This window comes from Phallusia mammillata, chromosome 7, assembly GCF_965637545.1.
Source record: "Phallusia mammillata chromosome 7, kaPhaMamm4.hap1.1, whole genome shotgun sequence".
NCBI lineage: Eukaryota > Metazoa > Chordata > Ascidiacea > Phlebobranchia > Ascidiidae > Phallusia > Phallusia mammillata.
The window spans coordinates 10,070,377-10,096,231 of NC_137258.1; the positions used below are offsets into that span (position 1 = coordinate 10,070,377).

General features: G+C 37.4%; 3 protein-coding genes across 3 annotated transcripts; 2 read left to right on the forward strand and 1 right to left on the reverse strand.

The window, feature by feature from the left end:
- Positions 1 to 2,173: 2,173 nt before the first annotated feature.
- LOC145237862 (uncharacterized) lies at positions 2,174 to 9,396 on the forward strand. Its single transcript, XM_080100852.1, has 16 exons — positions 2,174 to 2,854; positions 3,056 to 3,243; positions 3,919 to 4,153; positions 4,284 to 4,401; positions 4,788 to 4,981; positions 5,149 to 5,266; positions 5,332 to 5,510; positions 5,834 to 5,921; positions 6,090 to 6,302; positions 6,717 to 6,943; positions 7,408 to 7,542; positions 7,605 to 7,759; positions 7,926 to 8,044; positions 8,121 to 8,318; positions 8,703 to 8,843; positions 8,906 to 9,396. Exons 1-16 carry the CDS (start codon positions 2,344 to 2,346, stop codon positions 9,252 to 9,254), a joined length of 3,168 nt encoding a protein of 1,055 aa, XP_079956978.1. The 5' UTR covers positions 2,174 to 2,343; the 3' UTR covers positions 9,255 to 9,396.
- Positions 9,397 to 14,705: 5,309 nt separating this feature from the next.
- On the forward strand, positions 14,706 to 17,650 carry LOC145239457 (uncharacterized). Its single transcript, XM_080102778.1, has 3 exons — positions 14,706 to 15,525; positions 16,280 to 16,514; positions 16,619 to 17,650. Exons 1-3 carry the CDS (start codon positions 15,018 to 15,020, stop codon positions 17,523 to 17,525), a joined length of 1,650 nt encoding a protein of 549 aa, XP_079958904.1. The 5' UTR covers positions 14,706 to 15,017; the 3' UTR covers positions 17,526 to 17,650.
- Positions 17,651 to 18,900: 1,250 nt separating this feature from the next.
- On the reverse strand, positions 18,901 to 24,233 carry LOC145237920 (dnaJ homolog subfamily B member 14-like). The gene is made up of 8 exons (XM_080100918.1): positions 23,851 to 24,233; positions 23,527 to 23,698; positions 21,068 to 21,213; positions 20,549 to 20,728; positions 20,406 to 20,491; positions 20,142 to 20,251; positions 19,890 to 20,062; positions 18,901 to 19,821 (listed from the first exon to the last, which is right to left on the reverse strand). Exons 1-8 carry the CDS (start codon positions 23,981 to 23,983, stop codon positions 19,703 to 19,705), a joined length of 1,119 nt encoding a protein of 372 aa, XP_079957044.1. The 5' UTR covers positions 23,984 to 24,233; the 3' UTR covers positions 18,901 to 19,702.
- Between the last annotated feature and the right edge of the window lie 1,622 nt (positions 24,234 to 25,855).

The following is a 25,855-nucleotide window of genomic DNA, read 5'->3' on the forward strand; positions in this document are numbered from 1 at the left end:
CTTGTTAAGTCAAAAAAATAGTTTCTGGCCACTTTGTGGGTTTAAGTGCTAATCAATAATTTACCCCGCACTGACAACCACACATAATTAAGAGTGTAATACCAACTAAGGAACAAATGGAATTACCAGTTGGTGTAGAAAAAATCTCCATGTTGAAGACAGGATGTAAATGCATGGCCCCTTCTAAAAGAGAAAAATTTTACTTCAAAAATTTGATTTCGAGAGATTCTAAATATGGAAGTTCTTCAAAGTAATTGGCTTGACCGCAAAATTGCTGCACAGTGGATGTAACCCGACGTACTTTGTTGTGACGTTTTTATCTCCGACAAATCACACGCCACTATTATATGTCGCACTGCGCTCCTAAAGGCTGTAATTAACCTAACCAAAAATCCTTGCGCAACGGAAACCACGACTAAACTTTGTCAAATCCACTATGTGGTATTTTGATATGTACCCTTCGAGCTGCGCATTAAATTCAAATCACACGCTCGCACACCTTTTTGACAATCCACAAAAATGTCAAGGCGAGTACGTTAGCAAGAAACGCTAGCAGACTGGATGGACTTCGTGGCATGGAGTTAATTTGGGTGACAAACATGAACGATCATACAAGTAATAAAGAATATAGAATCGGATTACGAACACGCCTTGACATGCGGTAAGGGCACGCCGGCCCAGCGGCGGGTTTTATCTGATTGAGATGATTGCCTATCGCGAGTATTATTGAGCCAAAAAACGGTAGGTTTTACCGGGTCAATTGTACCCTAAAGGTAAAGAGTCTAAATTAGAACCGTATGATAACTTAACTCCTGTACATGGACGGAAAAAGTTATGATCATTGCGTTTTTGCAATCTTTTCTGTTGAAATCAGATTCTAAGTCTCGTATTCGAATAAACTCGAGAAAAATGTAGCGCAGTTAAGTTGGTAATTTTGTTTCCAATTAGCATTGCCTAGTTTCGTGTAGAGCGGTGGTTACAATGAACACAAGTCATAGTTGGAAACAAGAAGGGCCATTTTATTTTTTTAGTTTGTATCTCACAAGATGACATCGTCAAGCATCGACAGAAAGCAACAGAATCAAATTGCTATGAAGTATCATCTGGATCACATTTCACGTGGTCTTTTATGTTAATCTTTAAATTGCGATCTGTCCAACGAAGCAAGGAATCCCTTATTAAAGGGTGGTTGCTTAGTCTGACTGGTTTTGTTCGGTGATAACTAGCTGCCAATTGTGCGTCGCTTATACCAAACACGAGAAATGTAACGGTTATACCACGAGCGACGGCCGAAAGGGGGGTTATTTGTTGGAATGCTTCTGGTCCATTGAGCAGAAAACAAAAGCGTCGCTACGTAAGCAGATACGGGTCAGTACTCGATGTTCAGCAAAGTTTAAGAATCCACGAAATGTCGCCGGTCGGTTTACAGTTTCAACGGTGCGTAAAGCTACGTTGAATAGAGACAGGTAACAAGCGATGTACCAGTCAAATATTTTTACGACCCAGTTCGACATTTGGTCAGCATCGCACGAGGTGAACTTTTCATTGCTTGAACACTGCGCAGGTGTTGTGTTTCTCATGCTAGTATAGAGTGATCTCCAGCCAGCCATAAACATTGCAGTATTCGGAAAGTACATTTCAGCGTTTGTATCTCACGTTGCTTTTAGCAGTATTGAACCGTCTGCAGCTAATATCAGATCGAGTTAAACGATGGACAAACGCGAATGATATTTCCAATCAAACAATGCATAACTTGGCATATGTTGATTGGGTTTTTGCGCTCAAATAAAACTAATGTTAACAGGGTCGATTGGCAACAGTAAACGTGTCTCCACACAAGTACATGCGAGGCATATAGTTTAAGATTATTTTATGACATAAATTAAGGTTGGTGAGTCATTGCTACAATGTATAATTACGTATTGCAGTCAACGTCAATTTATACCTATACCGTCAATGTAGCACTTGCTTGAGGCGAAACGTCAGTGTGTGATACCCGTTGTGGTTATATTGGTTTAACCTTTTTTATGCACCCGTGGACAGGCGGGCATAGTTGAGCGCCGCCCTCGGCCAAGCAACAGGTTTATTTGTTGAGGCTAGCGAAGATGCTAGGTCAATATTTGACTGATTTTGATACCTCCTTTGTATTTCTAGCTAATCTGTTTTAGACCATACATGTTACATTCCATTAGCATGGATTTTTAAGACAGGATAACAAAATGTTACACAGTCAGGATTGGGAAATTTACACCTGAACAACAACTGTAGACAAGCAAAGTTTTCTACAATGCCAACTACGAAGCGAAAATAGACACCTGTTAAGCAAATCACTGGCAGTCAAGGATGAACTGGAAAACATACCGCCGTGTCCGCAAAGGACTTTTGTTTCTTGTGCTTTCGTTCGTATTTTTATCTGTATGCGTTCGAATTGTTGAACACACGGACCTAGCAAGGCATGTAATACGCAATAGTAAGCAATTAAGTCCGAACTTGAAATCTCAACAAACCAAGCACTATGTCGAAGCAGATAACAATATCAACTATGACAAAGGTGTAAACTTGACTACAAACAATGATCTTCATTTACGCAACGTTTCTCCAAAAAATAAACATACCATAGTAGTATCGACAGTCCGGCAACATGCAACTGTGGAAAGAAACAGAACGGCTACGAATACAAGAAACACTACGGCTACGAATACAAATGATGTAACAACCAAGAAGGATGACAATTCGAAGATTAAGGAAAACGTTGACAAGCACAACATAGAGACAAATGAACAGTTTATGAATCGAATGAAGATAAGAATGGACGAGAGAAGAAAATACACCAAGGAAATGTGTGACAAACTGGGTATGTTTATGAGATGTGAACCGCAGCCTACGTTTACGTAACATAAAACGAAAGCTTCAGGCCCATAGAAAGACTCATCGATACTGGTCCATGTATTTTGAAGGCATTATTGGTTTGATTTAGTGGGTTTCAGTTTTTATCTCACTTCATTATTTTTATCTCAGTTTTTTTTGTCAAAGTTAGCATTTGTTTACATTTTAGGAATAAAGAAAAATAACGTCACGTACGAAGCGTGGCACTTATCGCTACCCACGCCGCGTCCGTGGTTTTTGAAATCAGACAAGTATCCCCTGATCTACTGCGAAATTCCCAAATCCGGAAGCACTAATTGGAAGAGGGTCATGATGGTGATGAACGGGTTGGCTAACAGCACTTCAAGCATCAAGCAGGTGACGATTATTAGCAAATGTTTGCATTATTGACCGATAAAGTGGCTGTTGTAATGAAACAATATCAAGTGTTTAACGAGAGCGTTAAGCTAAAATATACATAACGGTTTTATCAGTTCATATATGAAACATTTACAATAACTTTCGGCATAAATTTAAGTTTTTATAAAATGCTGTATACTTGCGCTAAAATACTTCAGGAGTCTGTTTGCTTTGTCACGGGTCACTTACTCGTTTCATCGGGTAATTTTCTGGGTGTTGAATGTAGCCACAAAACGTTGAGAGCGATTTTAACCTTTTTCCCGTACTGCTTTTAAACGTGTATGGAATTTTGCTTCGTCTTTTGGCTACTTAAGTCATAAGTTTTGGTTATGAACGGTACACTTTTCGGGTTTTGCTCGGGCTGAGTTCAGGCTTCGGTTTAAATAAAACGAGCATTAATCTTCAGAGGTTTTATATATGTTGGTGTTTTGGTTTAGGAATTAATTATCATGCATCGTTCAGCGTTTGGAGGTTACAAACATCTAACTGATTTTTTACACACCTTGCCCTTCGATACCTAATTGCAGTCTCTCGACAACTCTCATGTTTAGTATAATGCAATAAGTAAATGTGAGGTAAAACCGCTCGAAAAGGAAAATGCCTAATATTATGAAACCTTTTGTTTTGCAACAGGGAAAAGCACATGCCGTTAACATCGGTTGGGTAAATACAAATCCAAACACTACGCAACGTCAAAAGTACTTAAAATCGCTTAAGATGATGATTGTACGAGACCCATTCGAGCGACTAACGTCAGCTTATCTGGACAAAGTTGCCTACAAGAAAAGTATTAACGCTTCAGTATTTGGACGATTTTCGTATGAAGTTGCCACAACATATGGAAAATCAAACGAGAGTTTTACACCAGGTACGTGCTTTCCATAATAAGTTAGATAAGATTCAATGTCCGTTTTCTTGCACACTTCAGTAGGAAAATCGTCATTATAAGCTGGATCGTTTCTACTTACATAATGCATCCATAATTTTGTTGTTTACAGAAAACGGTATTCATCGAGTTACAGCTTGTTCATTTGAAGTTAGAGTGCTCAAATGCAAAAAGCCGAATCATGTAATAAAAGTACATGACGCAATGTTTGGGAGACAGGACGATTCAACGTGAGTGAAATAGGAATATAAACGTACAGACTGAAAAAAAAATTCTATCGCCAACTTCATTGCTCCAGTGCTAAGTTTGTCGAACATGGCAACCTTTTCTACACAAGCAAAATATTTAAACGTCAGTTGGTTCAAACCTCGTCGGGGTCTGTATTCGAATGTTAAAAAATAAGGGGCGTTTTTTTCATAGTTTTTGCATAAATAATAATATTTCTCACTAACTTATAAGTCAAAATTACGCCAAAATAATGACACACAAAAGATACGTCCACCGTTTCCATCTTATCTTTCCTGGTGGCAAGGACACAAAGTTGTCTAAACCAACCATGCATGCTCTTCCACAAACTTCTTGAACATGGTATTACCCATTTGCATCGATGTTACAGGTGTATGCAAAACTACGAAGGCAAAGAAGCAGTAAACATGCGTCCTTGTTCGTCAAAAAACGCATTGTTAATAGCTTCCCAGTTATGCGATGGAAAGCAGAAGTGCGAAGTTGTTGGGTCGCCTGTGGTGTTCGGTCACTTGCAAGGGTGTGGAAATGTCCCAAAATATCTACAGATTGACTATCACTGTGTTGGTATGTAGGTTCAGTAAATAGTGGTAGAAGGGTTGCATTTTGTTTCAGTATATTATACACAGGGTTGGTTGTGATGTTCAAATACAGAATTGGTGCTGTTGTTTTTATCTCTTCAGTTTGTTTACAAACCAAAACAAATGCAGTAACATTTGGTGTTGAAATTTCAGATAGATCTGTCGAAAAAAACGTCACAGTTTGTGATAGAAAAAGGAAGACAGTCAAGTGTCCGGTAGGCTCAGAAATTCGGGTGATGTCGGCATTTTTTGGTCGGCTAGAAACTACCACGTAAGTTCACCAATCCGCCATATAAAAACGTAATTTGTAGGATAATATAAAACCTTATTTTGCAGATGTCGAAAGCGAGCACGAATAGCCAACGTCCATTGCGATGCCGAAACAGCAACTGCGGCGGCAATGGTTGCGTGTCACAAGAAAAACTTTTGTGTGTTGGAAGCATCAAAAACATGGATCCAGAGCGATCCTTGTCCCTCTACAGACAAATATCTTACGATGTGGTATCACTGTGAGCGTAAGTTTGCTAAACATAAGTTAACACTGTAAATACATTTCCTTAAACCCCCACTAAAGCAGGGGTAGGCAACCTTTTTGCACTGCGGACCGTTTTCACAAAACAAGCATTTCAGCTAAAAAAATCATACTGCCCGGTAACGAACTACTCGCGGCCCGGTGCCGGACCGGCGGTTGCCGACCACTGCACAAAAGCATAACTTGGCCCAACAAATTTTCCGTGTGGTTACCGTTTCAAATTTTTGCCAAATATTGGGCTCTTTGCCATTGAGTTTTAATATTCTGTGGCGTGGCGAAAAGTACAAGACAACGTTTTCATTACAGCTTCCACCACACAGGAAACTTCAGAAGAAGTCTCAAATTCGATTTCTTCTCCACCTACAATACTTAAAATGCCTAAAAACATTTTTAAGTAAGTGCCATGAGATGCCTTTCTGACACCAACGTTAAGTTGATATTTTAAACAAATAAAAAAGGTTTGCGCCACAAATCAGATTTACTATATGGTAATACAGCGGATAAAGGCGTTAAAGATTTTTTATCATGGCATATACTAAACTACAAACTTATTCTGCATCAGAAAGTATCCAAAGCATGCCACGTTCAACGAGTTTGTGTCATATCTGACCGATCCTGGAAACGCAGTGGTGACAAAGGACAAAATAGATCATGGATCGGGTTCGTTACGGTCTACCAACGTTCGTCACTGGCAAAACTTCCACACATTGTGTTATCCATGTCATATCCAATACGACGTTATTGCCCATATCGAAACAATAGAGGAAGACGCAAGGTAAGAAGTACTGATGCACCAAACCGCCTAAAAAAGTTCGGGCCCAAACCGAATGTTCGGCCAGCAGTCCGGTATATTTCTACCGAATCTGACCGAACCTAAGATTTACTTTCGTATGAATGGTTTGAACTGATTCTTACATTGTTACTGCAAGTAAGTGCTCAAGCCACAACAAAATTTACAATATAAAGGCTAAACAAAATACTTTGCAGACAGCATGACTTGTAAAAATTGCAATACAGTTATCGTTAGTGCCATCTAGTGGACCACTTTTTAATACATTTAATTTGCAATTCTGTGGTCACATCCATACGTATTTTTTTCCTGGATGTACAGTAAAACTATGAACCTTATATTGCATGTTATCTTCGTACTTATACACGATAATAATAAGAACATATTTTGTCGTTTTAGGTATGTTTTGAATATGATTGGGGCACCGAAAAACCTCAAGTATCCGGAAGGATACAATACCGCAGGACACAGCTCAACAAATTCTTCAATAGTACATGACGCTTTTGCCAAGCTCGAACCTCGTCAGATCGAAAAACTGATCGAACTGTACAAAATAGACTACCAACTATTTCAATATAACTTTCCGCGTTTAAACAAACAAAACCTTGACAGTGTTATAAATATGCGTACATGATATATTAGACGACAACACGCATGCAACACCTGCACATTTATGCACAATATTGACTTGTAAGACCGTGCGATAATTCTTTTTTGCAATTTTCGTGTTTGATGTATGCAAACAACTCACAAGTCTCTTCAAATGTATAGATCTTAATTGTCGGCTCTAAACGCCTCCAGAAAAACTGCTGACATGCCTCATCAACAACCAATTGTTCTTCAACGTATTCCATTCTTCTTTCTTTGTCGGGTCACGAACGTTTAGCGCGCAAAAAAATGGTTGTGATTGTGGACTTCTTTTATTGCAATTATGGACTAAATTTAGAAGCGGTATCTTATTAATCCAGGTCACAAACAGGAATTACTGCAAATGGCAGACGGTGGTCGCAAACAAGCGCTTATAAAGGTCCTGGTATGTCCGTTTTTTTAAACGCTTTGTTTTATCATCCACGGATTGTATAAATTTAAGAAGCAGATACAATAAAAAAGAGCATGCAAGGAGCGCGAGTTAGAAAACGATGGGTAGCATATTTTGTAATTATCGTTGCGCAAAGTATCTGGTTGGTATTTGTGCCAAGAAAAATAAAAAATTGGAAAGAATCAGGTAGATGCGTCTGCTTCAACTGTGAATCGAGGTAGTGTGATTTGTGTCTATTTATTGTGTAGCTGAAGTGGACAATTTGCGACAAGGACCGTACTTACAAAGAATGGTGAACATGAAGCAGAGATGTAAACAACGACATTTCGATTATGCTAGCATTCTTTCAAAACATTTCAAATTCGACGACAGCTTGAAACTTGTAATGTGTGAAAATCCAAAGGTTTGTAAAAATATTTCCAAGCTCATGGCACTTGTTATTTGTAAAGTTTTGCTTATATCAATTCAGCCTTTGACAAAGTTACGGACCGTCTCATCAGTTTTGTAGTACAGTACAACAATTATGTACGCATAACTTTTGATATATTTAACCTTACTGACGTTCGCAGGTAGCAAGTACAACTTGGCAAATATTATTTTTGAAGCTTGGAGGATTTAAAAAAGAGATCACACAAAAAATGAGAAAAGAGTGGGAATATCATGAAATACCAAACAAATATTTTGAACAGTAAGGGGGCCTCTTAAGCAAACTATAGGCTTCATTAAGCTTGTAAGTTATGTAATACAAATCATTCTGTCAATAGATTAGATAGTGAGGGAGAGGCTTTGAGGCGGTTAAGTGAATACACAACATTCTTTGCAATGAGACATCCATTTGAAAGGCTGGTCTCTGCATATGTCGACAAGTTTTCCTCAAAGAGCCGATGGAACGCGTACAAACAAAGGGAGGGGAGAAAAATTGCCGAAAGTCAATTAGGCTCAGAAATTTATGGAATAAACACGTAAGATTTTGTAGTTTATTTACAATAAATGAACAATATTTTTCGGAATAGGTACTAACACAGGAACTCACATTACATCGGTTTAATAATTTCCGCTAGGTGGCGCAAAAAGTTTTTGAACGCAAATTGTGTAAAAATGCTGACGGTTGGGGCTATTACGGCTGGACTAGACTTTCTTAATAATATTCAAAATATAATCAACTAGAATTCCAGTACCTAACTTACGACTTACTTCTTAACTCTATTCCAGTTACACAATTATTTTGAAAATTGCGCCCTTTGTGAAATTATTAAACCTACGTACCGTGAGTTCCTGTATTAGTAGCTCTACCTAGTACCTCTACCATATCTTTCCGTCCCGTTGATAAACAACTATTTTTTTAGACACTGGCTTTCAAAAACTCCAACCCCGTTGATTTTGCGTTCACCGGCTTTTCTGAAACTTTCAGCACCAAATAAAAAACAAATGCTAGAGAAAATCTTTGTTCTCAAGTCCGGAGAAATATCTTTTCAACAATTTGTCAAGTAAGTCATAACAATATCAGTAAACCTTCAGCGAAAACTTGTTCAACGTGTTTCTTGCTTAGCTATATCGTTGACAACTATCAAAGTAAGGAACAAATTAAAACAATGGATCATCACTGGATACCACAAGTCTACAACTGCATGCCATGCTATGTGAACTACAGCTTCGTGATTCGTTTCGAAAGCCTTAGTACCGATTCGCAGTATTTACTCAACTACTTACAAAGAAAAACGACAACCAATCTAACGTTTCCCCTAACTGGACCTCCACAAACCAGTCAGAATATCACGCAAAAGATGTTCCAACTTTTACCCGAGCAACAAGTGGACAAGCTTCGCAAAATTTATGCTGACGACTTTTATGTTTTTGATTATGATCTGTACTTGTATCAAGGATACAAAGGTACTTGAAGAGCGAGAATCAATCAGCAATTGCTAAAACTGTTTAACAGAGAACGATGAACAGCAACAAAGCGTTGTTATATTTTGTTTTTACCCGCTTTTGTATTTGTTTACATTTATCATTACGCAAAATAAACAACTATCAACTCAACTGATGCACTTGACGCATTTGCTTAAGGAAGTTTTACAAAATGTAGAATCTTCGATTTCAAAAGACACGCGACTGAGGTGTGAGGTAAAATTAGGTACAAAAGCAAGGAACAAAGATAACCCTCCTGTGTATTTGAAAGTCTTCTTATATCAAAGATTGTTTACAGAATACGGAAGTGGACGCCAATCAAAAGAATCAAGTTAGAAGAGGGAACGTTGTACACACGCCAGCGGTTTTATTTGCACACTACTGATAATAACTCTGCGCTGTTCGGAAATCAATTAAAGAAGATACATTTAAAGAAGGGTCAGAATGAAGAAACACATTGTTATCAGTACTTTAACACCAGAACCTAACATAGCGATGACAATGTTTTGCTTAAAGTGCATAATAAACAAAACACAACCCAATCAGGCAATACAACTTCACAATAAAATATAGAGCACAAATCAAACTTCGAAAAATCAACGTAAATCGTTGTGAATAAAGTTACGGCAATAGGTAATATAGCGATGTGGAAACAGCACTAATAGTGTCTGCATTTTTAGCCGCAAATGATTAAATGCATGTCAAGCATTTGTAATTAACCTAAATTTTTCTAAAGGAACCAAGGCAAAACGCTAAATAATGTTTACAAACTTAAACCAGTCAATATAATCTGCTATGTTTCGAAAATCATAATAAATATTTATTCATTTACGTTGTAAGTCATTGCCTAAACACCCGACATACTCCATATTCGTATGACAACACCACTTTGTGTCGGTAAATAGATAATATTGTACTACGAAAGAGTCATAGTCAGGCGATTTTAAACAATAGCATAATTGTTAAAAAATTTATTCAAACAGTTTTTATTTTATAAACAGTTTTTCGCAATTGACAAAGGGGGGAAAGTACAAAAGGTCAAAACCGCATTTTCTCTTAACATTCTATTAAATCAAACAACTACTATAACATTAGTGCTGGTGTCTAAACTTCTTGTTTATCAAAGCTTGTTTGCACATTGCGGAAGTAACTATCACTAAAGCAACCAAGTTCAAGCAGAGGAAAATGCTGTGCACGCGCCAGCGGTTTTATTTGCACACTACCGATAATAAACCCAGTGCTGTTTCGGAAATCAATTAACAGAACGTAGGGTCAGGCGAACGAAACACATAGTTATCAGTACCCATAAGACATCAAAAACTAGTAGCAATGAAAAAGTTCGGATGAAAGTGTAATATAGAAAAAATAAATAACCTCTACCTAATTAGAAAAACAAAACTTCACAAGAAAATATAAATGAAATAAATAAATTTCGATAAATTTTCCGTTTTGTTTGCAAAATTTCGTTTCGAAATATTTCAACATACTGTCAGACAATCACAGGTGTACATCTGCTCTTGCTAATAGATTTCACTGATAACGCGCAGAAAGTGGTCTAATCGATTGTTTCTCACCTTTACGACAAAGCAATCAATAAATCTGACAAGTTGGACATCGGATGGGCATTGTTGCGAACAAAAGAGCACAATAGACGAAACAATGCGCATTGAAAAGTTTATTGAAACTCGAATTAATACGTCGCCCGCATCAACAAGTATATGCCGCGCGAGAACAATTGACTCCTCTAAAACAGTGCGAACTACAAATAGTCTATTAATCGAGCGCTGTCTTTTATTATCGTAAACAAGCTCCCCCGTGTCATACTAATTCCGCTTGTAGCGGTTCGCGGCCACGCAAGAAACAATAACTTTTTAATCCCTCCCTTTGGTGCGCACAGTTTGCAAGGCAAACCTTCCACCTATAAGAAATAGTTGGCCATCGAAATGCACGCCACATGGTATGTGCCAGCAACAGCACAAACTTGTCAAGCGTTTCTCTGTTATTGTTTCAGTTGTCATTTTGCTCGTACGTAAAAAAAAGTCCGTCCATACTTTGAATAAAACACTTTGCATTGAGTTTGACATCCTTATGGTTCACACTGCGTTTTAACACAAGACATTTTGCTTACTCGGCAAAAAAACAAGGGAAGAAAACATAAACAGTTAAAACGTTTTGGCAAACAAAGCAACTGCAATCAACGATGCTACAAATGTGGGAGATTTAATGCTTTTTGAAAATATCAATCCCGGTTTGTTTTTCCAATTTGTTTTGGTAATGTTATTCAATTTGGATCAAAAATGATTCCTAACGTTATCCTTAGCATGATAATGTTGTCCTTAGCGCCTTTCCGACTTTTTTGTAATGTTAGCTCTATTCTAATCTATAACTTGTTTGCGCAGCGGCACGCGCAGTCGTTTCAATCACAAAGTTTAGTTCGATGACTGACCGATACCATTATTTGCATAAGTGATAAAATTCGTTAAAGGGAAGTACGCACACTTCAAATTCAAAAACACTCCGCAATAAAATACCATTGGAAGACATCTGGGAGTTCAAAAAACTTAGAAAACGTTCATATCGAAAAGTACGAAAAATCCACTAGCAGAGGAAGTATTTCGGACGTTCGGCTGCCAAATCGCGACAATTCGACCCATTGGTGAAATCTTATCTGCATACATCGCAATTGTGTTCAGCCTACAAGCTTATCAAAATCGCATTGTTTTGCAATCGTTTATCATTTTCTTGCTGTTGGCAACACGATAGCCGTTGCATTAGACTAGGAAATGCAAACAAAGGTAATGATGATAGGCACTGACACACTGCAGCAACGCCCCCCATGCGACCGCGCATGCCTAAAGATAACAACAATCAAGTTTTGGTTTTGTCATATGTGCAACATTACTACATTTTAAAATAATAAACTTTATTTTTCCTAACATTTTCATCTGATGTAACCATTTCCGTGTGTCGATGCAATATTTACGTTTAAACATTTTGTTTTCACTATAAAAATAACTTTCAGCAAACAAACGAAGAAAATGCTTTATACACAGGCATTTCTTCTATTCTTCAAGTGAATGTAGGCAACTTTCCCCGACTATTTTCCTGTTTTTGTACAAGTGCTGCAAAACTTATTTATCAATGCGTTAGGAGCAAACTATCGTCACATAATGATATATTATTCGTATTTCTGCATCAAAATTTTACGTTAAAAAAATAAATATTTTGTTTTATGGCAAAAACAAAATAACAATATGGTTCAAGTAATGATTCTTGTGGAAACAAAACTTTGAAGAACGTTAGTAGCTTCTAGCCATGAATTTCGTGTTGAACCTACAAACTTTATCTTTGCCACACGCCTTCTTATCTGGCTAACAATGGAAACAGCATTACGCGAGGAAATGCAAACACGTGTTATCGGATGCGCAAACAATGCTAATACCGATAGAGACTTGAATACCGCAAAGCATTATCTGAAACCATGCAACCTGATTATCGAATGGTCGGAAATCCTAAGATATCGCGTTTACCCTGTTTCAAACCAGGATACCGCATCGTTACCAAAGAGTGTTCGGAAACAATACGCCAACTTTTATAAATACACATACTCTATTGAACAAGTGCTTTTCAAACGAAAAAGCTGATTTTTACGTACACTGCTTGTTGGTTTCAATTGCTTCACAACCTTATTTAAATGATAACAAAAATATGCCAATTCCCAACATTTTTGTTGCTTCTATAAACTGCTGAAGTTACAAAGATCAAACGTAAAACGTAAACTTGCATTTTGCTCTGGCAACTTTTGGTAAAGTAATCAGCTCCGATGCACTAATTTATTTGCATAGCAAGCAGCACGCGTAGACACCGATAAGTTCAAACACCATCATCTGTCAGATGCAGTATTTGCACAAGCGACAAGAAAGTCACACTTCGAAAGGAAACCTGGATAAGTATTACCACAACCAAAATGTTTGATCGTTAAATTTTGTCTTATGTTCCGGTTCGATTGAACTCAACGTGTTAAAGAAACCTTTGCGCCTGTGTTCAGTTGGGTCGTTTTAAACAAATTTTTTTCGCGATAATAAAGGTGAAGTGGAATTCGACTTTGCAGTATACAGGGCGATTAGAAGAGTGTAGAAACCATTTGCGTTCATAAAACGTTCAATTCAGTTTTGCACATCTGGACAGCATTTTTCTATTCGTCGGAAACAGCGAAAGTGCGTATTAAAATCCCGCTAACAAATTAGAATCTGTATCCGTAACAATGACGAAGACCGCTGGTCGGCCCGGTGTGAGCGCACAATGCACTGACAAATGTCCTATTATGCAAAATGCAACTTTGTTATTAATCGTAGCAGACGTGGTGTGAATTATAGAGGTATTACTATTGTTTCCACACATTGTGCGCACGCGTTCTCAACAATGCCTTTTGTCGGCGTTCTACCTGCGTGGCAGCGCGACAGAGATCGTGAATCGACGATAAGAGAATTCCGAACAATTGCCGATATACAACTTTGCAATTGTGTTTCTATATTAGATACAACAGCTATCGCCGGTTTTCCTGTAGTCCTTCCGCAAGTTTGCCAAGTTGGCGTTGCAGACGCGAACAGATTATCGCACATGGAAGTTAACATATTTTACGAAATACTACAATTTTGTCTGGAATTATCAAAACAAACAATAATTTTTAATTCTATGTTAATATTATCAAGTTTTAACCAGTTTTTTTCCACAACAAATTTAAATTTTGTTACATATTTTTAATCAACCTTTTATGCAAACATGTGAATTTTTGTATTTATCTGTTTAAGTCTGAACAGAGAAGCTGTGGTTTAATACTTTGCTGGTATTTAAAATATTACTTTTTGAAGTTACAAAATTAAAACAGGGAGGTTGGCAATAATTTTTTGATAGTTTATGCACTTAAGCTGAAGCGGACAAATATACCACCAGGTTTCACATCTGTTTTATTTAAAACAATTATGGGTCTGCCATGACATACGGTAACCTCATGTTACGGCTGTAGGTTCGTTGCAAGTCGCTGGCTTTTCTGACGAACCAAGCTCTTTAATTCGGCCGCAAATGAGAGAAATGTAAACAGTGACCCATAGACGCAACAAAAACTGAGGGCAAAATCAATGAGCGCTGGACCAATGGCACAGAGGCCTTACTGTGTTTACATTGTCACCTGCACGAACATCATCAAGGCTTGGCATACGGGCAAATCGTTCTCTCTCTCCCTCTCTCTGGCCGAATCGCCAGGCGGCAAGATGCTAGAGGAGAAAAAATGAACGCGGGTCCTGTTCCCATCCAGACTGCACGAGAGCTTCATCCCATTGTGCGGAGAAAAAATGCCCGCCGGGACATCGTATAAATGGATCGAGAAAAGGTGACAAGTATCACATTCGCCCAACAGGTTTAAATTGAAACAGTCGGCGCAGTAGCATGATTTGTTATATGGTGTTAATTTATTCAGAACAAATTAACAGGCGCAAAAGCCATAAACATGGAAAATGAAAACTATTTTAGAAAGTTTAGGAAATTTGGAATAATTTTGTTTTAGCAATACTGTATAATTTAATTTTACGAAGAAAGGTGCCTTATTTATGATAATGAGCTTTTACAGAACATAGTCGAATTGCAATTTTGTTGCCATAAATTGGTGACTTTTGAACAGCAACTTAATATCTTTGTGATTTTTTTCAGAGATTGACGACTTAAAAATATTTACACTGACATTTGAAAACATTACTATGGATATGACACAAGTATCGTTCTGCATCGCCATCGTGGCTTTTTTACTATCATGCGTTCATCCTTCCGCTAACGGAGCCAACCTCCGTCAACAAATCGACTTGGAATCGAGTCAGGGCAATCTCTTTACCGATCTGCGGGATTCGGAAGTCTTATCGCCGCCGACTCATATCTCCGATGAACATCCGACTTCAGCTGCACGCCCGTCAGCACCATCACCGCCCAAAATGGCGTCGCGCACCGACCATGCAGTATCGTACGATCTCGACTCGTCCATGGACGCAGTTCCACAACATATGAGAGATTTTCATTCGCGAGTGCTGAAACATATTCATGCTGCCTCCGAATCGCATACCGATGATCTAGCCACCAAGGCTTCATCCGAATTTATGCTCTCACTATACCACCACCAAGAAACTGAGTCAACAAGCAGCCCAAAAGATATCAACAGCAAGCAAGGAAAGGCTCTGAAAAAATCTGACATCGTTCGAAGCTTTAGCGCAATCGGTAAGTTTTTTTTTATATATAACCGCAACTAAATTAAAGCTAAATGACAAAGCTAAATGTTTTTGTTAGGCCCCCAAATATTTGTTTTAACAAAATCAACCGCGTTGTCTGCGTATCTGAGATGAGACAATTTTGTGTATTGGCGCGCCTATTCACACGGTGTTGCATTGCACTTCTTATCGAGCAAAATAATTCCTCCCTTCCGACCCACTAAGTCGCGACTTACGAAGATTTCAACCAAGTAGCCCATAATAAATCGACCCTTCAAAAAGTGTGCTTACCACCCTCGAATAAAGCGTTAGTAGGGCGAAATCATAATTTACCTCCTTTGAAGGCGCTGGGCCTGGTATCGCGGCTAAAGTATGACAAATTATCATTCAATTTATAATTCTTCCGACATAAATATTTACCACATAGATTTAACGACCACGCCATAATTGCAAATACCCTTCTCCAGACATGTTTGTGTACGCGACCCAAGCTTTTCGTGGCCACGTCATTTGTCAACGAAAAGTGTTTCGGACAAAATTCGATTGTTATGTAACAATGTGCGCTCGTGTACCGCTGCTTTGTTTGCTATTGTTTAGTCTGTGTGCAATATATCGCTCATAAAAACGAACAAATGAGCGGACAAAGAACGGCAAAGATCAAACAGGCGCTCCACGCGTAAACGACCCGTCACTTGTGTATTGCTCCACTGCATCTCAATTCGCCAGACCATCCCATTTCTAACCAAATCGTTTTCTTATTGCAGAATCATACAAGCAAGCAGACACTTGGGTCATCGTGTTCGACCTGTCGGCCATTTTGCAGCGGGAAAGAATTCGTCTTTCCGAGTTGAATCTCAAAGTTCCCCGTGACTACAATGACGTCACTAAAATCGAACTAATAGACGAAAGAGCCACTTCCGAAGATGGTGTCACGACATTGTCGAGGAGAAAAATCGCCTCCACGCATTTTAATGCACGACAAATGCCTACAAGTCAAAAGTAAGTACACATTCCATAATACAAACATATGTTCATTTTTTTATAAGCAATAAAAATAAACCTAGATTGTATATTGGATTTTAAACATCTATCTCTATTTGCAGAGTTTCAATTGACATCACACGCATGATTCGTCGCTGGTATAATGAAAACGAGAAGCGAACAGATAAGAGTTCCGAACAAGAAACCATTGATGATCTCGTCAATGAAAGAAGTGGGTTGTCAGACGAAAATCCAACCCTATTCGTATTCTCAAGCAACAAACAACTAGATTTGATTGAAACTGTGGCCGCTCATCAAACCAGAAGCAGACGTTCCTCCGCGACCCGCGGTCAGCGCAAAGTTTACAAAGGACGCTCTGGAAAAAGGAAAAGCCGAAAGCTCTCCAGAAAGCGTAACAAAACCGACAAATCGCGACGATTGCACAGTAACTCCGACTCCAACAGGATCGAGGAAAATGTGTACCAGTACGACATGGTATCCACAAATAGTCTTGAATTCGGAACCCAAATCGGCCAAAAGAAGAAAACAGACTCCCGCGTAACAGACGAAGTAATGATGTGGAAAAAGGAACAGAGTGAAGTGCGGGTCGTCGCTACGAAGAAAACCACCCATGAATCTGAAAGCAAAAAGTCACCGGTTAAGCCAAACCCCTTTGGCTTCAGCTTTCGATTCCGTACTTTGGAGCCCATTGAGCCAACTCATTGCCGTCTTGTGCCTTTTGAGGTAGATTTCGAAAAGATCGGATGGGGTTCTTGGATTGTCCATCCCAAAAAATACAACGCCAACCGATGTGTCGGACATTGTAGAAACCCCACTGTTCACGGAGCAAAACCAACCAATCACGCTTATTTACAAAGCATTCTTTCCAACCAACATGACTCAAACGTGCCTGAGCCATGCTGCGTCCCAACTAAACTGAAACCAATCAGCCTTCTTTACCTGCAAGACGGAGAAGTTCATCAGCAACAACATCAGGATATGGTTGTAACAGAATGTGGATGTCGATAACTTGCTATGTGGTAGTGTTTATGTTAACGCTAGTTAAAGTTCCAGCGCATACTAATGAATTTGCATGTTGAGTTCTAACCATATTTGTTTCATCGCGTTTTGCTTTAATAAATTGTTTACCTTATCATTGTGTTTGGCGTCAAACTGGCAAATTAGATAGATCAGTTTGATCTTGGGGTGACAAAAATATCGTGTTACTTTCATTGCAACTGTTTTATACTGTTTCCAGACAAGTTTTTACATACCCATGTAATCTCAAAGCAAGAAGCTCACACTCACACACAAATTAATGACAGCAATATGGAACATAAACATTATAAAGTAATGCTGAACTAAGTTTGAAGTAATAAAGTGATGTTAAGCTAAGACACATCTGGGCATTCATAAAAGCAAAAAAATGCACTAGCCTGATCCCAAATTTAGCTGTTCGTTCCAAAGAAGGATCTCGCATTAGGTCAAGCAATAAACAAGTCGCCCGAAGCTAGTTAAAGCTTTTAATCACAACTAGGCATTTCGCAAGTAACCAAAACACTTGCTGAACTTGAATTTCACAGTGCTGACTGTGCTGCAGTGAAACCTTCGACAATAAACAAAGGCCGTCGTGACGTCATAAACGAAAAAGTGAAACCTTTTTAATGATTAACAATGGCACACATAGAGATATCTATACTGTAGGAAATACCAAACCGAACGTTTCCAGTCAGAATATTTTTGAAAAGGTCAAGACGCCGGTGGGGTGGTGCTTTTTTTCCACTACACAACCGAATACAAGAGATTGAACCTAAATGATGGAATTCCAATGTAGCTTAACTGGCCAACAGTTTTGCAGTGTGACTGGACGGTACACCCAATCATATTTCTTTTCACGCAATTAAAACATTCCTGCTATTGCAAAAAAAACATATTGGGAATAACAACCTATAAATACCTCTTGCGAAGCGAAAAAGTCGTTCACTACGTTTTTACAAGCTGCCAGACAAACACTGTTTACAATGGATAATCGTGTTGCGTTATAGATTTAGTTCTGTGTGTTTATACATTTAAAAAAATATCGCTTTAAAAACTTTAAAGGTTCTGTGACAATGGGCCGAAAAAGTCAAGTATTACGCTTTTAAAGTTGTGTTCGAAACAATGGCTGATTAAATTTGGCAAATCGCAGCGAATATTAAGTACACCATCATTAACAACCACATGGGCTTTTGCAAAGCGTTAACCGCTTTAATGTTTACTATTACAGAACATAGTATTTGACCTCACGGTTTCAATCGCCTCAAAAGGGCAATATCACCCAAAAATCCGTAATGGCAAAAAAACGCCGGACGTATGTTAACCTTAGTTTAGAATACCGGCAACAAAAATATTTCGTACACATTGATTTGCAATTGGGGACTAGACAGATTTGTATTTTTTTGCTCGGTAAAACAGCACTGCAACAATAAAAGACTACTACATGCACGACAAACCAACAAGATAAAAACGCCCTATTCTTTTCTAACGCATATAAATAACAAGCAATTGCACAGTCATCAATAAGTCGACTCATTGTGTTTGCCAACAAGCGCACAACTAAATAAGTTCATAATTTAATGCAGATGTGCCCACTTTAACACTGCCTAATAATTCAAACACATACGCCAGTACAAATGTTACCAAGATGTATGGGGGCACAAAAGCATTTCATATTGGAGTGTAAAAAGATTCATGTTATTATGCAAACAATGTTACACTCAAGTGCATCGTGAGCAAAACGTTGTTTTTTAATACAACTTCAACTGGTTTTAAGCCAAATTTAAAAGAAAGATAGGTGCGATTATGTATCACGTGTTTGACTTTAGCGCTGATAAGCTGTTGATTTTGAAAATCCCAAAAAGTAAAAAACGAACTATAAACTTGCCCTCAACCAATATTTTACGAAACCTGAATTGAGAAAAAATGGATTGTTTCAAAATCGAATTTACACTGTTTTAACTTCGTTTTTAATTCTCTACCTCAAACACGTTGTTTGAAGTCAACTTCTGCAGATTACAAATATAACACAACAACCATATAAAAAGACCACGGAAACAGAGATGCACTTGTTCTTCACAAAAGAACTGTATATTTTCACTGACTCGACGTAAGTGCTTGACACGAAACATAAGCCTTGAAAATCGTATGCCGACATACAACACAGCATGTCAGCCTGGTCTGTTAAACAATTTTTCCAGTTTTTCGCAAGATGGAGTGGTCATTTTTTCAGCTCTATTAACAATGTCTTGACTTCCAAAATACAGTCCTTTCCGACGCATGTTCTCTTCTGCATTGTTGACAAACATTTTATATACTGCTTTTATTTGTTTTGTCAGTAATAAATTTGAAACTTACTGTTAATTCGTTCTTGGTAACAACCAGAACGCAGATTTTCCACATAATCTGCTTCAATTGTTTCCTCCAATCTTTGTAATGATATTCCTCCTTGTTTGTATTGTTTTTCAAAATCCTTTCTCACAAAGTAACGGACGTTTAAATTGACTGTGTGTTTCTGGTATGCATATTCACTGCAAAACAAACGTGTATCAAATCAATTCTGGAATGGCGGCTTGGAAGTAAAATCTAATTGAAAACAAATATTTTTACCCTTTGCGATGCAGTGAATATACTGGGTCGGAGACAAACAAATTGCCGAAAAGAGACATTATAAAGATGAGCAGAATCGGAAGAAGTTGAATCCACACAACTGGATTGCCCTAAAAGTAAAAACAAAGTTTATTATATACTCCTGTCACAATACAAGAATGACCCTGCATAAATCGTTATCTTTGCTTAGTTTATATCTTCATCATAACATGGCCTATTTTGCTGGACTTTTGTAATTAATTGTTCCAGTGTGGTCTTTTCCACCTGATGTGTTTCATGATTTTGATGTCTATGTTGTGCTCTTCTGTCATAGTAGTAGGTGTTTCCTTGTCGAAACACTCTTACATTTTCTGAAAAAAACATCCAATCATTGACATCTTGCAAAAACACAAGCAACAACCACTTACCATTAGGGTAACCACCACCAAAAAACATGTTAAAGAACTCATTTGGATCAAATTCCATGTCCTCATTGTCACTACTATTTCTCCTTCTTCTTCTGTTAACTTGAACTTCTTCTGGTCCATACAGGTCATATCTCCTTCTTTGTTCTGTATCACTCAACACTGCATAAGCTTTTCCCACAGCTGAAATGATAATTTATAATACAGCATGACTCACAAAATAATAGAACCACAGTAAATAGTTAAATACAAGATTCCTAAACTTTTCCTGAATGTGGTCTTGGGATTATTAAAGTGTTTGCTCATACAAATGTTTCTTAACCGCAGGGTTTGTGAAATGTTTTTAGAAAGCTCCCTATTATCACCTCAATTTTTTTGCACTGTACTACATGTTCATGCAGTCTGTGAATGGTTATGTCAAAAATAGTTTAAGACCTAACAGAAGTTTGGCTATTTTCATCACTGATATTAAACAATACTCAGCCCTAGATTATGGCAGTAGAGCAATGTTTTGTTACAAACCTTTGAAGGCATCTGTAGCACCTGGTGCTGAATTTTTGTCTGGATGGAGCTGCAAAGCCATTTTTCTGTAAGCTTTTTTAAGTTCATTGTCATTGGCTTCTTTTGTAACTCCGAGAATGTCATAAAAATCTTTAACTTTATTCACCCTTCAGACAACACAAAGCAAATGTTACAATTCTGTCATGAAATAATATATTTTAGTTGTGGCTGTTGACCAAACAAAAATCCAGAGTGCAGTGAAATAAAAACAAACTATATATACTTGTTTTATACAAACTGCATGATTTACCTCAAGTACCACTATTAAACCTGCATTTGGTATCTTTTTGTATGGTGAATCCTGACAATGTTACTTTTGAAATCAGAAACGAATGGGTCTCTATATGCCTGTACTTGTGACATATCAACGATATGGATAGGGTGTAATTACTTCTTCACCGTATAAACTTAAAAAAAGTGACGAAAAAGGCATTGAATGCATGTGTTAATTCAACACTAACTGTTTTGCCTTTGTTTACAATATTTTAACATCATTAGCACGGCGTAAAGAAGATCATAAGAGAACACTTAAAAAAAATGTCACAACCAATTCAATTTAAAAGTGTTGTATGTGAAGCCGTTAGGCACTATTATTTAATAACAATAACGTTGCGTTAGCTGGGATGTGTCCAATTAAAGCTTTGAAACATTTACAAATTCTATCAGAAAAGGAACAGTATTTTAACACTGACAATCAACATAAATTGTCAAGTTTCCAACCATTTACGTTATTCTGTAACTATTTATGTTATATCCTCTTGATATGCGATAGCCAAGTGGGCAATACCCCTCAATGAAATTTACCATATTTTACGGACTATAAGGCGCAATTTAAATCCTTATTTTCCTCATAAATTGATCATGCGCCTTATAAGCTGGTGTGCCTAATGTATGGATCAAGTAGTGCTTTATTGCCTACATTATATTACTAAACCACCGTCTTACACAATAAACTACGGTAAAAGCAACTAGCAACTGTGATATTCACTAGACTAATTTTTTCTTTTGCTCATTGGACTATTTTGACTTGCTTACATTTATTACAGAACAAGTAAACATTTATAACCCATACTCCTTAAAATACGTTGCGTTTTATAGCCCGGTGCGCCTTATGTATGAACAAAAAACTAATCAAAGCAATTTATTGACAGTGCGCCTTATAATCGGGTGCGCTTTATGGTCCGTAAAATACGGTAAGTGCTCTCAGTAAAATGCAGATTTTGCATTTGTTTAATTGCTTCCCAACTTTCTTGTTTGTGTCAAGGGGGAAACCATACACCAAAAACAACTTATTACCACTATAAGCCAACAAATCAAACTCATGAAACCCAAAAACCCAATACTTTTAAATTGAAAAAAAAACTAACTGAGGAAATGCCATTAATTTTAAAGCAGCTAGCGCGATTAATTTCCTTTACATTAGCCCATACGGCCAATGTCTTGTCACCAGCTGCAGTGATAAACCTTTTTTGGTCAAAAAATTGTGAACTGTTTGTAGCTTAACTTTCTTTGAGTATTTATAGCTTAATTTTCAATTTTTTTAATGTCATTTTCTTTGTTGACATGGAAGTGACCTGCTTACGGTGTGGGGCATGTGGTTGGGTCGACTAGGGTCAAAATTTGTATGGACCAACTATGGATGCCTTTCTGTGACATATTAAATTCAAAAAGACTTTTTCTTATTAACTACATAGATAATGGAGACTGAGTCAAAACTGCGTTGTGTTTGTCCGCACCAACCATCTTAATGGTAATATATTACAGTTTTTTGTTTCCTGATTGCTATTAACCAACAAATAATGCTTTCGGCTTTAAATTATTCAAAGTGCTAATAATTAGTGATGTACCGAATCGGCTAAATTTCGATTCGGCCGAATCAACCGAATCATTTATGATGCCATGCGAAGTCGTATGCTACGCGTTTGACATGAAAATTTTTTTTATCTACCAGGCAGCCAGTGCAAAATAGTTGTGTTTCGTCCTTATTTCAGTTCTGTGGGGTTTAAAATTGCCTTAAGCATGATTGGCAACCTGCCAATGAATTACTAATTTTTTTGACTACCGTGGGAAAAACGATAATGTGTTGAAAAAGATAAACATTGACGAGATAAACAGAAAAAGATAAACATTGAATTTTCGTTATGTTTGGGCTTTTGAAAGATTGCGTGGACCATAATAAGCAGAAAAGACACGTTTAACGCTTTAAATTTGTGTTCGTAAAAGATTCGGCCGAATCGCAACAAATTATTCGCCCGAAACCGAATCTTTGCAAAAATGATCGATTCGGCCGAATAAATTCGGCGAACCGAATATTCGGTACATCTCTACTAATAATGTGATCAACTCCAATAGTTCACATTGATCCTAGCTAGCACTTTTGGCCTAATACATGTAATATAAAACACCAGGTACAAACTTACTTGTCAACTAAGCCTTTTTGTTCAGCGGTATATTTTGGGGTGGATTCTGCACTGCTTCCATGCAGATTAGAGAAATCAGGCATGGACTGGCTTCCCCCAGAGGGCTTTTTCTGTCTTGTTGAAGAATGGTTAGAAGACTTTGAGGATGAGTTTAAAATGCGCTCCAGAAGTTCTGCATGTATTAACATGTATATACTATTGTACAATGAAACAGAAGACAAAGTATGTGCTAAATACCTCATAATCAATTACATAAACTTCATGATGATTTGCTAACTGTACATATCGATCAATACACTAAATACACACATAAATGAAACGTACCTTCAGCTTGTTTCAATGGATAAAGTTTGTTCGACTTTTTTAAAAACCTTTGTGCTTTGTCGGTGTCTCCCTTACTATAAGCAGTTTGTGCAATACGTAAACATTTCTGCGCTTCTTCCCGGTTACTTTCCATTCCAAAAAGCCTTAGACGACTTGTATTATTTCACTTGGTTTTGTATAAAGCGTTTAGAACTTAGCCTTCGCTTGACGCTTCCCTACTTTGTGATTCAGCACAAACAATGGAGAACGGACTTATAAGATTGGAGAATAAAAAACCAAGATTCTTTACGCAGTTTGGAACTATTAGAAAACTTGCATGTGATTAATATAAAACAAAATTGTGTTCTGATATGTTTGACTTCAAAAAATATATTATGTATGTCCGAAAACTTACTGAGAAAGAAAAATTTACTAAATTCTTTTTTTACTGATAATTGAATCGATGTGAAAGTTGTGGGATTTTTACCTGCAGCATAGAAATCAGACTTTTATTGTTTAAAGATCATTGATTCCCATCAATTTCCTCACATGACAATATTAAACCATTTATTCCACTCTAAAATTACTAAATTAAACATTATTCAGGTTGCTCCCCAAGTCGACTTCATTGACCCTGTTGCCAAAAGTTACAAATAATAGCTTTTAGTTAAGATTCGGAGGGTTTATCAGATTCTGTGGCACATAGGTCTTCTTGGTGGTATGCATAGTTAGGCCCTACTTTATGTTTTAACGGGGTTCGAACCCAGGACACTCCCGGGGACGAATCCCGATCAGGTTTTTTGCATGTCTGTATGTGGGTCAAGCGCGCAAGACCATTCGGCCAAGTTCTTGCCCATGTAATTTACAGTAAATATAGTAGTCAAAATAATAAAGACCATTCATTGTGTATTATAACCGCGTCAAAATTATTTTTAAATACATTTTACACGTAATAACAAACAAATAATATCTGAATTGTAGCTGTTGCAGAGTAGGGGAGAGTGGGGTAAGTTGTTACAGGGGCGGGTTGTTACAACGCGAATAACTTCGGCTATATTTTAATAAAACCGCTGGAATTACGCATGTCGGTTGGAACATCCGGGACGGCCAGCGTGACAAAATTTGGTTAAATTTGTGCGGGTATTCGCTGACTTCTTGAATTTTGCTATTTTGAGGTGTCTAAAGTAAATTTTTGGACTTAAGCTAAATCGACTCTCCTAAAGCACACAATTTAATGAATTCTATGATTCAAGTTTTTTTGTCAAGTGATAGTGGTATGTTAGTACCTTGTAAAAGATTAAAGTTGCAAACTTTAGCTAATTTTAAGTACAGATTGGTTTAAGTGGCACCATGCTGGTGGGGTGAGTTGTTACAAGGTGTCCCACATCTGGAACAATGATTATCATATGGGCCTGAGAAAGGTAATACTTAACTTTTGTAAATAAATAATGTGTTTAAAATGTTGTTTGGTGACAATATGTTGTTATTGCAAGCTCTTTAATTTCTAAAAATATAATTATATGTGTAAAATCCAGGTTTTGGACCAAGTTTGAGAACTTACTACTATATCGAGGACAAGAAACTGTAGGGACTATAGGATGTCATTCATTTCATGGTTAAAGTTATGTCAAAAGTTAAAGTTTGTGAATTCATTGACATAAAGTACTTTTAAAATGAATTTGATTGTAAACTGTGTTGTGTTCGTTCTATAAACCTTTTGATCTGTTTTGTTATTTTAATAAACAACATGATTTGTGACATACAATGATACTTGATATTACAATACTCACATTGTACATGCAAGCTTGTGATGTGACTTCTATTTATGAAAGAAACTTAAATGTTGGTGCAAAACAAGATACTTGATATTGCTACCATTCCAAATGTTTACTTTTGGACTCTAAATAACTGTTTTGTTCACTTCAAAAGCAAAGATGTCACCAATTTAGCAAATTTGGATTGGAATTTTTGAATCGTGATGAACAAAATTGTATAAATTGATTATAACTCAAAATAAATAGTTAAG